At 43.2% G+C, this 13,753-nt stretch overlaps 1 protein-coding gene across 2 annotated transcripts in view; it reads right to left on the bottom strand.

Moving 5' to 3' along the window:
* The window catches only part of RTF2 (replication termination factor 2), a 30,485-nt gene extending 20,526 nt beyond the window's left edge, over positions 1–9,959 (bottom strand). Inside the window, exons 1-5 of one of the 2 annotated variants that reach the window (XM_039864673.1) lie at positions 9,810–9,959; positions 7,806–7,900; positions 6,998–7,091; positions 5,165–5,304; positions 2,103–2,181 (exon numbers count right to left, since the gene is read on the bottom strand). In XM_039864673.1, the coding sequence (XP_039720607.1) occupies positions 2,103–2,181; positions 5,165–5,304; positions 6,998–7,091; positions 7,806–7,900; positions 9,810–9,881 (480 nt within the window). In that variant the 5' untranslated portion in view covers positions 9,882–9,959. Of the gene's footprint in view, positions 1–2,102; positions 2,182–5,164; positions 5,305–6,997; positions 7,092–7,805; positions 7,901–9,499; positions 9,551–9,809 lie in introns of those variants that run through there. The other variant, XM_039864674.1, reaches the window with a different exon arrangement.
* Positions 9,960–13,753: the final 3,794 nt, after the last annotated feature.

The following is a 13,753-nucleotide window of genomic DNA, read 5'->3' as shown; positions in this document are numbered from 1 at the left end:
CTACCAGCAGCCGCCACGTCCCAGTCTCTGGGAGAGGGACCGATGAGAGCCATGCTTTGCCATGAAGGCCCAGAACAAATAGCCCTGCCTTCACTGAGCCATTTCTCACCAGCAGTGAGAACAGTTCTCTGGCCTCTGAACCCCAGTAACATCTCTATCATGTCCTTGGCGCCTGGCCTCAAACAGAGTAGAGTATGGTTTTCCATGTAACCATGACCCCTGCAGGACCGCGGAATCCGTGATGCAGTGCCTAGCCCGTTCTCCCTTCGAGCACCTGCACCTCGCCTTCAGTGCAGGAGATGGAAGACGTACTGAGGAGTAAACAGCATAAACCAACTCCTGAAAGTACCCTGTGAACTTCTCTTTTGTAAAAGCTCAATGAGCCAGGTTCCAAATCCTACGATGGCTTTATTCATAATCGCCCCGAACTGACTACTGTGCTGCCAATTACCTTTTGCCTGGCTTTTGAGTCTCAAATCAATGAGATCACCGTGTGTCCTCCTCCATGTCTGGTATCTTTTCATACAGAGACTGTTTTAAAACTAAAGTCCATCCAGTCTAGCTTAAAGCTGCCCTCCGGCTTCCCGCTGCTCTCAGAATAAAACCCTCCCAGGCCCTACAGGAGGTGACACCTACCTGACCCTTGACCTCATGTACTACTCCAGTCCTGTCCCCATCCTCCGCCACACTTTCTGCTCCCTGAGCCAGCAGCGGCCTCTGTTACCGCTGAGATTCTGCTCCAGCTTCACCTGGCTGTCTCCTTCGCACCCTCAGGTCTTGGCTCAAACCTCCAGAGGCACCTCTGCCAATCACCACTAAGGTGGCCTCTGGTACGGCACCCTCTGGGCTTCCTTCCTCGCACCTGTCACAACTTGCTTAGTTACTTGAGTCTCTCTCTCTAGCCGGAACGCGGGTCCCATGCAGGCAGGGCCTGTGTCGCTCTCCCCGACCGATACCCCACCGTACGGCGTCTGGGGCAGGGGCTGCCCATAAGAGTTATTCAGCAAGAGTTGTTCAATGAAAAATCATTCACGGCAGGGCGGAACAGTACAGGGAGGCCTCACGAAGTCCAAGCAGAGCTAATGAGAGTGGAAAGCCAGGAGCTGCTGGCATCCCTAACACCTCAACTAAATGCCTGGCTTTCCGCGGGCCAGCGGAGCACCGAAGGCACGAGCGTCCCGTCCCGGCGGCGGCCACGACACCGCGAGAGCAAAGGCGTCGGCGTCTCCGTCACGCGAGCTGAGAGGTGAGCGCTCACATCAACTGTTTGCTCACTTGTAAGAGCACTGACTGAGGACACGTGACACGCTCTGGAGGGGACGAGCCCTCGGGTGAAGAAGAGATGGACAAGTGCCCGCTCTCACGCGCAGTGAAAATATGCTGTATGACACCATGAGGACAGATACGTGTTACACATTCACCCAAGTCCCGGAACATACAGCATCAAGATAACGTGTCAGTGCAGGTTCATCCACTGTGGCGCATGTGCCGCTCTGGCGTGGGAGTTGATGGTGGGGAAGGCTGTGCATATGGGGGAGGGGGGCAGAGGCAACATGGGAAATCCCTTACTTACCTCTTAATGCTGCTGTGAACCTGAAACTGCTCTAAAAAAATAAAGTCTTATTAAGAAAAGAAAAAAGAAAAGGGAAAGAAAAGAAAAAGGAAAAAAAAGGAAAGAAAAGAAAAAAAAAGAAAAGAGAAACCCTCACGGTCTGGCGGGGGAGGCATCACAAACTACCAACTGCGTTCTGATGAGCTCAGTGGGCTCCACGGGGCCGGGGGACGGGGAAGGGGTTTGGTAGCGAGGGCTCACAGACGGAGCAATCGCTCGGGAACTAAGGGCCCAGGAAGGACCTTGCAAGCTGGCAGGTCAGAGAACAAAGGTATCCAACGAGAGGCGCTCACTTGGGGAGCTGCCTGAGCTTAGTCTGAGCTGAACAGGCAGGCAGGGACATGTCACAAGAGGCAGTCTGACGCTGTGGAAGGATTTTAAACAGAAAGAACTGTAGGATGTTTGAAATAACACATGGAGGAAAGGACCCTGAACCATCTGATTTCTTCAGCTACCAAGAAGGAACAAATGATATATGTCAACAACTCACTGTGTGACAAACTTCCGCTTTTATCTCTTTCAAGGCTCGTTCAGAAAACACGCAACCACAGCTCCGCAGGAAGCAAAACCTGGAGAAATAATCCAATGTGAAGAATGACTTAAATACTAATTTAAAAATTATCGCCCACATTATCAATTAGCATTTGTTCAGTTTCTAAAAAGGCCAAGAACCACAAAGAAAGATGGTTACATTTGATTCCATTAAGAAAAATAATTAGTATGTTCTAAATGTGTACATATAAATTAAAAGCACAAACATAGGCCACAGTCCCATTCCCGCCCCTCTGCAATAAGCCTTTGGAATAAAGTGTCTCCTACAAATAAAAATAAATACATTTTAAAAAACCCCACAAACATAAAAGGACAGAATAGAAACTCAGGAAAAAATATTTTAAACATAGATGCAATTCAGAGTTAAAAAATATTCAAAAAGGTCTTAAAAGGCAATATTAAACAATACAAAAAATGGGCAAAAGGCATTAACATATGGTTCACAAAAGAAATACAAATGGCCAAAGCACATAATGGATGGTTAAACCAAACTGTTAATTAAAGAAATGCTTTTCAGAGCGATGACATGTAGTATTTTCCCTATCAGGCAATAATGACGGAGAATGAAGGACCAAGCTGGAAGCCGTCCAAGGAAACAGGCATGCCTGTTGGTGGGAGGGTACGACACTGCACAGCATCTTAAGAGGACAATGTGGCAATATCAAGTAAAGCACACTTTTCAGTATTTCTCCTAAAGAAACATGCCCACAAGCGTGCAAATGCAAAAAACTTGTATTTATGAAGTTGTGTAGCGCAGCACTGCTTATAATGAGGAAAAGGAGCAAACCGCTTAAGGGGTCATCAGCTGGGGAATGGTTAATAAATTATAAATATCCACACGGCTACTAAAAAGAGTAAGGTAAGTCTCCATGCAAGGCCAGGGAAACACGTTTAAATTAGAAAAGTAGGGATAAAAAAGTCACAGTGTATGTATAATATGACTCCATGACTGTGACAAGTACACGTGTATATTTCTATTTGCAGAGAGGAGGGGAGCGTGGTGTGTGTGTTGGTGTTGGGAGGGTCTGGGGGAGAGTTAAACACCAAACGACTCATAATGCTACAACTGAAGACTAGGACTGGTGGGGGCGGGGGGCGGGAGCGGGGGTGCGGAGAGGGAAGGGGCAGGGGCGACTTGACATTCGACTTTACACGTTCCTCTAAAAGTGCCACGACAGAAACGTTTGCCAGTTTCCTGGGATTACAGCAGCTGCACTGGCCTGACAAACACCCAATTAATAACGCTGCTACATTCATTAAATGTTGTTTAGGACCAAAAGAAATCCTATTTTATGGATGCTTACAACAGTTAGTAATTTAGGAAATTAGGTTTTTCTTTAAATAAAGGCTCAGTGTTTTTATTAGTAATTTCTATTTTTCTATTATGTTTAAATCTTTATTATACAAACTTTACTAAATAGATAAATAAATCAATTTTCTAATGGGAAGACCCTATTCACAGGAGGCGGGCAAAGCCAAAAGGGGCAAAGCCTGATTAACTGGGAAGAGAACAAGGAGACGAGCAAATGGAAAGGAAGAAAACTAAGGGAAGCCGCAGTGAGAGCAAGAGGCTACAGGTAACTCCTGCTCGGGACCCCAGAGGTGAGTTTGTTTCTAAGTTCCTCTTTTGAGGTGAATCATGGTTTTCTTAAAAAGAAGTGGGAAGCCAGACCCAAAAGGTCATATACTGTATGCTTCTATTTATATGAAATATCCAGGATACGTAGACCCGCTGGGACAGAAAGCACACTGGCAGTTGCCAGGGCTGAGGTGAGGGCAGACGGGTACATGAGTCTGGTTCCATAGAATACCTTCTGCTTGACCCGAATGGTGAACTTCAGCTTACTTCATTACTTCTCTTTTTTCTGTTTTATCTAGGCATAATGGCATAGGTACTGTATTTTTTTGGGGGGAGAACTGCATTATTTAAGGTGTACAATTCGATATGATACATGTATACATTGTGAAATGGTCATCGTAGTGAAGCTAAAAAACACGTCCATCACCTCACATAATTACCACTAAACGGTGAAATTTTAAAGGGAGGCCTCAATGATTTAAATCCAGAATAACGGAGGTAAAACATACACCTTTAAAGGCAGAGGTACCTGGGCCTCAATTTTACAAACCCATACAGCCATGTTACCCTGTCTCAGAGCACAGTGGTCAGTTTCTCTGGTGTGTTTAGCCACACAGAGCACACACGTGTCTGTGAATGAATGCACACGCGCCAGAATGCTCCAGATTAAGTATGGCTGTTTATACCTCAATAAACGTTTTTGCTTACTTGAGATGCTTTCCCACCAGTTTCCAATAAATAGTAAAAATGACTACCTTTCAACATGCACCATGTTAGATGGAAGATTCCAGATGACTGACTGGCCTAACAACCATTAAAGATATTTCTAAATGGTGGGAAAAAAAGAGTTCAAAGTCTTGGCTTAGTGAGACATCCTGTAAAAAGACACCTACCAACCCATTCGACATTCTTATTTTTTAAGGGAGAAGTAGACAGGTCGCTTATGCTTGCTGTATAAATCTCGACTTTAGATTTCTGGTGCTCTAGCTGGATGGTCTGTTAGCCACACATTCAAAGTGAATTATGATTATCAGGCCTGTTAGCCACACATTCAAAGCGAATTATGATTATCAGGCGGGCCTTCAGCTGGCTGACAACCACACAGTGTGTAACAGTTTTCCACCACGGAATTTTTACCAATTATAAGGGAATGGGATTTGTTTGACAGGAAACAACTGCCCTTTTTTTTTAAAAATCTCTCTTTACTTCAGGTTCTCCTACTCTCAAGTTCGTAAGGCCACAGACAACAAAGCTGAGTGGGCCTGGACGCCACATTACGAATGGCTGAAAGGGGATGCACGTGGTCTCGTGACGAGTGTCTCAGGCACTATGCAAACCAAAGGACACCGTAAAGAAGTCTGTGTGGCTATCGAGCTACGGCACGGACCCTAACAGTACCAGTGTTACGTAACCAGACTGACCTGTGTCGGCCATTCATCTCCAAGCCCACGACGGGGCAGATGAAACGTGCCCGCTGCAGGTCGTCGTGTTTGTCACCTTTTGTGTTTCCTTTATCTCCTTTCCACGCAGGATTATCAGAAAGCCTTAGTTCTGTCACGTTCTGTGAAAAACCGTCATCACTTTAAGAATTCATTTGATAAACGGATCGTCCTTATCCTTAACAACCACATAAATCAACAGAGAAACTGTCATTCTAGTCCCTTCCCATCCAAACCTCTTCTTCCTAGCTACCTTCCTTTGGTCGCCGATTAACATAGATATAACGTTAAATCATAAATTGAGATAGAAAACAAGATTCTTAAAACTTACTGACAAGCAAATAAATTAGTTAGCTTCTAAGTTACAAATATTTTGCTATTTAAGGAAATATAACCTCTGACATGAAAAATTACTCCACTAAGAGAAAGTGTTACATCAGTTTCATCCAAAAAGGGACACTTTCTGTCCCTGCCGATGAAGCCTCTGGAGGCTGTTCCATATTATTGACCACCCATGTTTACTCAATAGTTGAACAGACAGTGACCTCTGAGGCCAGAGTCTAATGAGTCCAAGGCAGAATTTTAGCCAGAGAATACTATTATAGTCCAAGACCCCCAGCCATTCAGGTTTTCAAAAATTCAACTTTACAGGAGTGACTCAGCCCCACTTGAGTGTTTGAGGAATTTCTTCATATTTAACCATACCGTTCTGATGTCAACATTCTGGAGAGCGCTTGAGTACCTCAAAAGAAAAGCCACCACGCACACGGTCGGCGTCCTGGTGGACAGCTGGGATGAGTACTTGTAGACGATTGACTTATAATGATAACCTTGTACATGTGCATTGCTATATTTGAATCCTTTTATCTTTACGGTTCAGATTTCTTGGAAGGTTTATTTTTTTGGCATCAAAAGTTCAACTCCACACACTGAATACTGTTTTTTTGTAAGTGTAAAATTGTATCAAAAAATGCAATGAAACGATAATCACATTTTTGAGATAATTATGCCACCATGGGTTTTTAAGGAATGAATTCTCTTCCCAAGGTAAAAGATGACAAAAATCAACATGATTATTTTTATAGCACTACCGTCAGCTACATTTGAGAATTGCTAATCTGTCTGATTACGAGACATACCCTGTATCCTGTAATCACTCCAAGAATTCAAACAAAAGACTAATAATAAAAAATTTAAAAAGAAAGAGAAAGAAAAAAAGAAAAAGATAAACCGCAAGCCTTAGACTACTTTAAGCCTAACTAGCCATGTGGCCTCAAGGAGTTATTTACAGAGTGTGAGATGAAGTGTTTGACAAGCTTGATGGTTCTCCAATTCTTCACCCTTTTTGGATTTTTCTCCTACTGACCAGATTTGAAAGATTCTGTCTTCTCAACAAACTTCTTTTACTAAAAAACTTGTATTTTCACTTTTAATAAAGAACTTTAAAGGCCAATCAGAACTTTTAGTCAGTAGGAGATAACCGCAATGATTTAATAGTGACTGAGCTAATAAACTCTGTAATTCTACAAGTGTCTTCCAAATCAAAAATTCAAGTAGCTGAGTTTTAACTACAAAAACAAAGCCTCTCAACATTCATATACCTCATGAAGCATTTTAAAAGACCCTTCACACAATTAAATCGTAACAGATTTATAAAGCAGGAAGTACAGGTATGTGACCTTCTGGCTTGAGCGTTAAGTGACCTGCCCAAGGACTGGAATTCCAAATATCTAGTTCAGTCTATAGTGTACACGAATTCTATAAAATAAACCTTAACCACTGAGACTTGGAGCACCTCAGAATCAGCCGTCTTACCTTAATGCTCTTAATGTGAGATGCTGCCTTCCCAAGAGCCTTTTCGGCAGATTTGTCCAACAGGAACTCAATGACGGCGTCTTTGTTATAGAGTCTGCAACAAAAGGAACAGTCAAACATTCGGGCAACAACCAACCTTCACACAAAGGAGGAAGACTAAATTGAGTACAATCCAAAGTCATTTACATTTCATAACAGAAACCCGGCCTTACTGAAAAAGTAAATTTAGTCTTTTCTCAACTATTTCCAGTGCACATAAAGAAAGAAACTAATTTAAATCAAGGGTTACGAACTGGCAGTCTGGGGCGCTGAATGTGACCTTAAAAAGGATTTTAAACATTGAGAAATTTTTAAAGGTACACATTTTCAACTTTTCCTGGGGAAAAACAAAACAAAACAAAAACGAAAGACAAAAAAACCCCAGAAGTTCTGGAACCACGAGGTCCACATTCTTGAACTGCAAAAACTGGCTGGACCTGAGTGGCAGCAGCCTCTTCACACAGAACATAAACTCTCCAGTTTCCCGCAGACCCCACCGTCCCTACTGACCCCACATGGCTCCTTCATGCATTTATGTTTATGACTTCACTCCTATTAATTCCCAAGTTTTCAGCTCATGGAGAGTAAACAAACCACACTGAATAAAAGAGTGTAGAAGTATCTTCACAGACAGGGAAAGATAACCTAGGCTTCTCGAAGTTGCTTGAGATAACTCACAGTTGATGAATCAAGAACTGTGTTTACACATTAAAATTCTTTTAAAAAATCATTTAATAAAAACTTGTCTCATTAAGTAAAGGAACCATACCGGCCAAGTTCACAGGCAACTATCGGTCGCCTTAATATTTCTTGACTTAGAGCACAGTAGTTCCACTGGGCCACCAATTCAGCATCTTTGTCAACCTATGAAAAGAAAAAAAATCCTTTCAATTAATTTTCACCTCTGAAAAACACACAGTTCACAGTTCTACATATAATGGCTTATTTAGTAGTATCACGCAGTGATGATTTTTGGTTTTTAAATCAAAGAGAGTGACACAGAAGATGGGATTTAAAGTCCAAGTAATCGATACTATGTCAAATAAACATGATGCCCATGATGAAACAGTTTACATCAAGTTATTAAATTGTTTATGGAAACTACATATGAATATTAACATTTGTATCTTAACCATAAGTTAGGGAAGCCATACAGTAAAAAAGCAGTACAGGTTAATTTCTAACAAGGGAAAGGCTCCAAGATTTTAGCAGAATTTAAGGACTAAGAATTGAAAAGATAGATCTTTTTTAAAAAAGTTCAGCACATAGGCTATATAATTCTTCATAAAATCACCAATTTAACAGAAGCGCTTTTTGCAAACTCTTCACTAGGGGAAATATCAAAACCTTATCCACAGTATGAAAATCCAGATGTAAGATCATCCACAAGCCTCAAATGATATTTTTATCTATAGAATAGTCCATGGCCCACTCTTTTCCCCTCCTAAAATGCCAAACCAATAGTTTAACAGGATGGCACGTTTGGAAAAAAACAGAAATAGAAAAAAGAAAAAGAAAAAGAAAAAAATTCCCTTAAATTTAATTTTTGCAGCAGCAACTGCTTACGTGTTTATTGTGGGCCAGGCACTATGCTAAGCAGTTTCTGTGACTTATCTTTTAGCCCTCATAGAAACCCTATTACTCAGTATTTTTACCTTTGTTGAGAAGGAAACTGAGGCATCGAGAGGTTAGGTTACATGCCCAAAATCAAACACCAAGTAGGAGCTGGGATAAGAGCAGGCTGGCTCAGGGACCGTGTGTTTAATCACTACTTTTTATTACCTCTCTATTATTTCAAGCAAAACAAAACAAAACAAAAACAAAACCTGCACTATTGCAACTGTTATTCTATCCATTCCCCAGACCCAAAGCCGCACTTTGGCAGCTTAAATAGCTTTTATCAAAATTCACCCTGTAGTGAATGCTGAGACCTGCCATCAGTGAAGCATTGTATAAAGTACTTCACATGCCTTCTATTATTAAAAAGTAATTACTAGTGCTAACTTTGAAATTCTGAATAAATGTTTGGGATTCTTGGTTTCATTACCTACAGGTTGGGAGATCCTGGTTACATTATTGACTCAATTTCCCTATCGGGAGCATGGAAATTATTATATATAATTTTGCCGATTACCTGTTGAGAATTAGGAATTACTCATTCATTCACTATACTGTAGTTATCGTGCTAGGAACTGTGTACGTTGTAGAGGGGAGGGAAAGGCACAGACTGCCACTAGGGGCTTAATGTTCTCTGAGACGGACATTAATCAACCATGAACGCAATGTATAAGGTGGTAAGGCAGTTTTTAAGAGGACCCGATCTCATGGGGCTAATCAGGGGAATGATTTGGGAAGACGTCCCTGAAGATTGATGTTAGTGTATTTGAAAGTCGATAAACAGCAGTCATCTGTATCACGGTCACTAACGGCAGACAGGCTTCAAATCCTGGCTCTGCCACTTACTAGCGTTGCAACGTTCTCTTCACCCTCAATCTGCATTTCTGAAAAGTGAGCATAACGACGGCATGTACCAATGTGAGAACTGCATGAGATACCCCAAATTCAGGGTACTACCGAGTGAAAGGGAGTATCCAGTATTCAATAAAGATTACATTATTAACGTTGTTCTTAATTCTGAGTTCTCCTAATGGGAAAAAAGAGCGCAGTAGCATCTGGAAACCCACTGACCCCTGAATTCCCCACCCCCCCACCTCAAGCCCTCTGTTGGCCTTAGCACCCCTGAATTCCCCAGGTACCTCATGCTGCTGAATTCCTTTTCCCTTCTAACTTTAGGTCCCTTCACCAGCTCGTGCCTCTTGGGGATTGTTCCCCCGTCGCAACCCATCGCAAACCGGGAGCGGGAGCCAGCAGCGATTCGCCGCACCGTCAACTTCCGGCGTCTTCGGCGACCGCTGCAGCCACTTCCGGCGCGCCGCTGTGACGCACAACGCCCGTCGCGACGCAGCGGGGTGGGGCCGTTGCTAAGTCCCGGTTGCTAAGCGAACGAATGGAATCTATTATTCAGTTAACATTTATGTGTTTAAAAGGGGGAACGCGTCTTTATTGAGTGCCCACTGTGACCTAAGCACTCACAGCAACTCCTACGATTTATAGATTATGGGGGGAGTAAGATTATCTAAGGCCTGAAACTCTCTGATGCTGTCGTATATTGTATATACAGGAAAGTTTGGACACGTATGTGCTTCATTCACAGCCCCCGAAGTCTGAAAGAAATGTATCAAAAAGCAGATATAGTTAACAGATAAAATTATAAAAGAGACACAGACATTTAAATGGCCTTTCCAAGAGACAGGCTGTATTGTATCTGTAATGAGAACTCAAGTCCCTTCTAAAACCCCTGCTAACATCCACGATTGTCTGCTCTAGTGCCCTGGACCGTCTCTCTCTCTCTGTTCCATTACTTATTATGAATATTAGTAGAAAGCCTACTCACTGCGAGGCAGGCGGGTCTTTATGATTGGATGTTATAGTGATGACCAAAGTAAAATATAACAAAGCTGAAAATATCCCCCACTTGGGAATAGAAAATACATTGATATGGAAACTTTGAGAGCTATCGATTGGATTATCCATCATCACAACCGTTGAGAATTAAAAGAAAATAAACCCTTTAATCAGTTGGTCTCTCGTTGGCTTATGATTCATTTTTATACCAGTCACAAGAATGGTAAAGTCCATGAGGGTAGGGACGTTGTTTTCTCCTCAGTCTTTGGGACACTCCGTAGTCATTTCCTCAATAAACCAAAACAAAGTGCAGACTCATTCACAGAAGGCCACAAGCGCGGTTTGGCAGTCCCTGAAACTGATAAGTACTGTTAGAATCCATTTTCTGGTAAGGAAATAGAAGCCTGGGAAGATCAGATGACTCGTTTGAGGCCACACAGCCAGCTAGTCAGTGAGACAGCTGGGAGTGGGTGCCAAGGTTAGGTTTCTCTTCAAGGGGACAGAAAATCAGATACAGAACAGCATAAACCCAAGGATTTTTAGACAGACCCTCAAATCAGTGCTTTTTGGCAACTAAATCTGCCCCTCGCCGAGCTCATTTGGGAAGAAAAAATAAAAATAGCCGCTCTTTACTAAACTATGACCGTGCACTGAGAGATTTGAAGGCACAGTTTCCTTTCTCTCTTCACAGCCTGAAGGGGTGTCATGCCTCCTTTTTTTTCAAATGACGAACCTGAGATTCAGATGCACAAGGTGTCTTGAGTCAGGGGCACACAGCGGGTGAGAAGAAATGTTATTGGTGCAGGAGTCCTGGCCCATCTCAGGATAGTCAGCAAAACAGTTTTGCGGAGAGAAAGGTTTACTAGAGCAGAAACTGGGTGCACCAAGGGAGTGCAGTCTGGAGGAGAATTGTGGGGCTCCCCGAGATCTACAGGTTCTGTGGATTAATAGGCTCTGGGGGTTAGGGGCCACCCCTTCCTCTTTCCTTTTTCCCTCCCCAAAGTGTGTTGAGGCAGGTCTTTCCCAGCAGCACCTGTGCAGTGTACCTACATGCTTCTTCATCCGTGGCACGTCTCATTAGCATCTTAAATGGTGTGTTTTTTGCTATGATAATGAGTTAACTATAGGACAACTCTTTTAACTTACATGCACGTGTGACTTTAGGAACTTTCTCTGGGTCCACTTATCTCTCCTATGATTATGGTTCTATCTGCTCTTTGTTTCTTCCAGGGACTGTGTGACTCAAGGTTGTTTTCCTCAGCTGCAGGTTCTGGCTACGTGACTACCCACCACATTACCCCCCGAGAGATTTTATCCTCCTTAATCTTAAGGGAGTTAGGCAGAAGGCCTCTTCTTCTGAAACTACTTGCTGACAGAGGCACGTGACAGAGGCACGTCGTCGGGACTCTAAACCGGGGAGGAGTGCAACTCTCTGGCAGCCGGATCTGGAGGCAGGGTGGGGCTACAGCCCTGAGCCGGGCGTTTCAGTGGTTGGGAGCATGGCACGAACATTCGCTTTTCATGAAACCGTTGAGGCCTGGAGGAAATGAACTTGACAACGAGGTTCAATAGACGAGGTCCAAAGAGAAGCAGTGGTGGAATAGTTATTAAAGGTTCCAGGATGGGTGGGAACCGGGGGAGGCTGGGGATGGCCCTCTCCATTGTCACCCTGGTTCTGTTAGGCTCTGTCCCTTGGCGATGGCCATGCAGCCAAGATGCTCGCCGTCGACATTCTGTATATTTGTCTCGACCCTCCCTGTGTTGTTGATATAAGTGCAGCAGGTTTTGTTAATGACAGCGCAGAACCACCCCCACTCCAACCCCACTCGGTCACCAGATAATCTATAGCTAGTCTACAGTCAAGGAGTACGTTTGCCAGTGAATCTAAGGAAGTTTGAAGGCCTTGGAGGGCTTCTGTGCTATTAGAAGGAGTAGAAGATGAGGAACTTGCCCAAATGAGGCCCATCTACCTACAAACGCCATGTTCCTTAACCTTTTCCCCAGGTGCTGCGGATGACACCCGGCAGTGCCACCTGTGTGGCCGTTAAAGCTCAGGCAGCTGGACTTTTTCCTCTCTTCCTCTCTGGTTTCCTCTTTTAGAGTCTTGGTCTCTAGGCTACTTTGTGCCACATGCAGACTTTACACAGCTAATAACACATTTGTATGGTTTATTATTATCGTCAATAGCAACTAATTCGTGTTGAGGCCTGGCTGCTTGTCAGCCACTGTGTTTGGTGCTTTACTTGATTTGAGCCTTTTTGTTCTCCTGGCCACACTGGGAAGCAGTTGTCATTACCTGCTACTTCTTTCCGCTGCCCTTGTTGAACGAACTCGTAATGAATCTTCCTTTTATAGGGATCTTTGCTAACAACTCCCTGCCCTGCCCCCTCTGTCAACCTGTGAATTTGAAAGGCGGGAGAGGAAGGAAATCATGAAAGAAAAAACCGTTACCCTCTAGCAAAACCAGTATTTCTTAACCTTTTGGGGTCATTAGACCTATTGGACAACTTGATGAAAACTTTGGGCTTATTCCCAGAAGAATATCTTTTAGTATACAGGAAGTTTTGCTACAGGCCCAGGCTAAGAATCAGTACTTTCAATGTTTCTACTGCCTGTCACAATAGTTTCCCAACTATTTCAGACTTCTAAATCTTTGAGGATTCGATTTCCTGTTAGCTCTGCCCGTGTGTTCTTCCATAGCTACAGTTTAAAATTCTGTCTGAAAAAAAGCCGACATTTGGAGTAACTCATTTTAAGAGTTAGCATTAAAAACAAACAAATAAACGAGCCAACCCCAAAACAACTATGGGTTAGAATTCTTTAAGAATTTCACAACCATCACTTAAGTTTACTCTTAGGAAGATGTTACAAAGAGGGTTAAAATAAAGATGAAAATCAAGGCAATTACTGAGATAAGACAAAATTTACTTTTAATTAGCAGTCTTAGGAAAATATTAAAGACATTCCAGAAATGTTCAGGACTTCCATGAACTGGCCCTTGGCTATCCTCCAGCTCACACAGGCTGCTTTTCTCTCTCTCACTCACTCCAGTCATGCCAGCAGTCCCTCTCCTTGACCTCTCTAGGTGTCCTTCCACTTCTGGACCCTTGTCTTGCTGCTCCCTCTATGGGAACACTCTTCCCTAGGTGGGAAGGGCATTAGCAAATGGTTGACACGCACGGGCAACCTTTGCAAACGGGAAGCTTTTGGAGACCTGCAGAGAACATACATTTTTTAAAAGAGGTTTTATTA

This window comes from Pteropus medius, unplaced genomic scaffold (assembly GCF_902729225.1).
Source record: "Pteropus medius unplaced genomic scaffold, Ma_sr-lr_union100, whole genome shotgun sequence".
NCBI classification, from domain to species: Eukaryota; Metazoa; Chordata; class Mammalia; order Chiroptera; family Pteropodidae; genus Pteropus; species Pteropus medius.
This window is presented reverse-complemented; position numbering and strand designations above follow the sequence as displayed.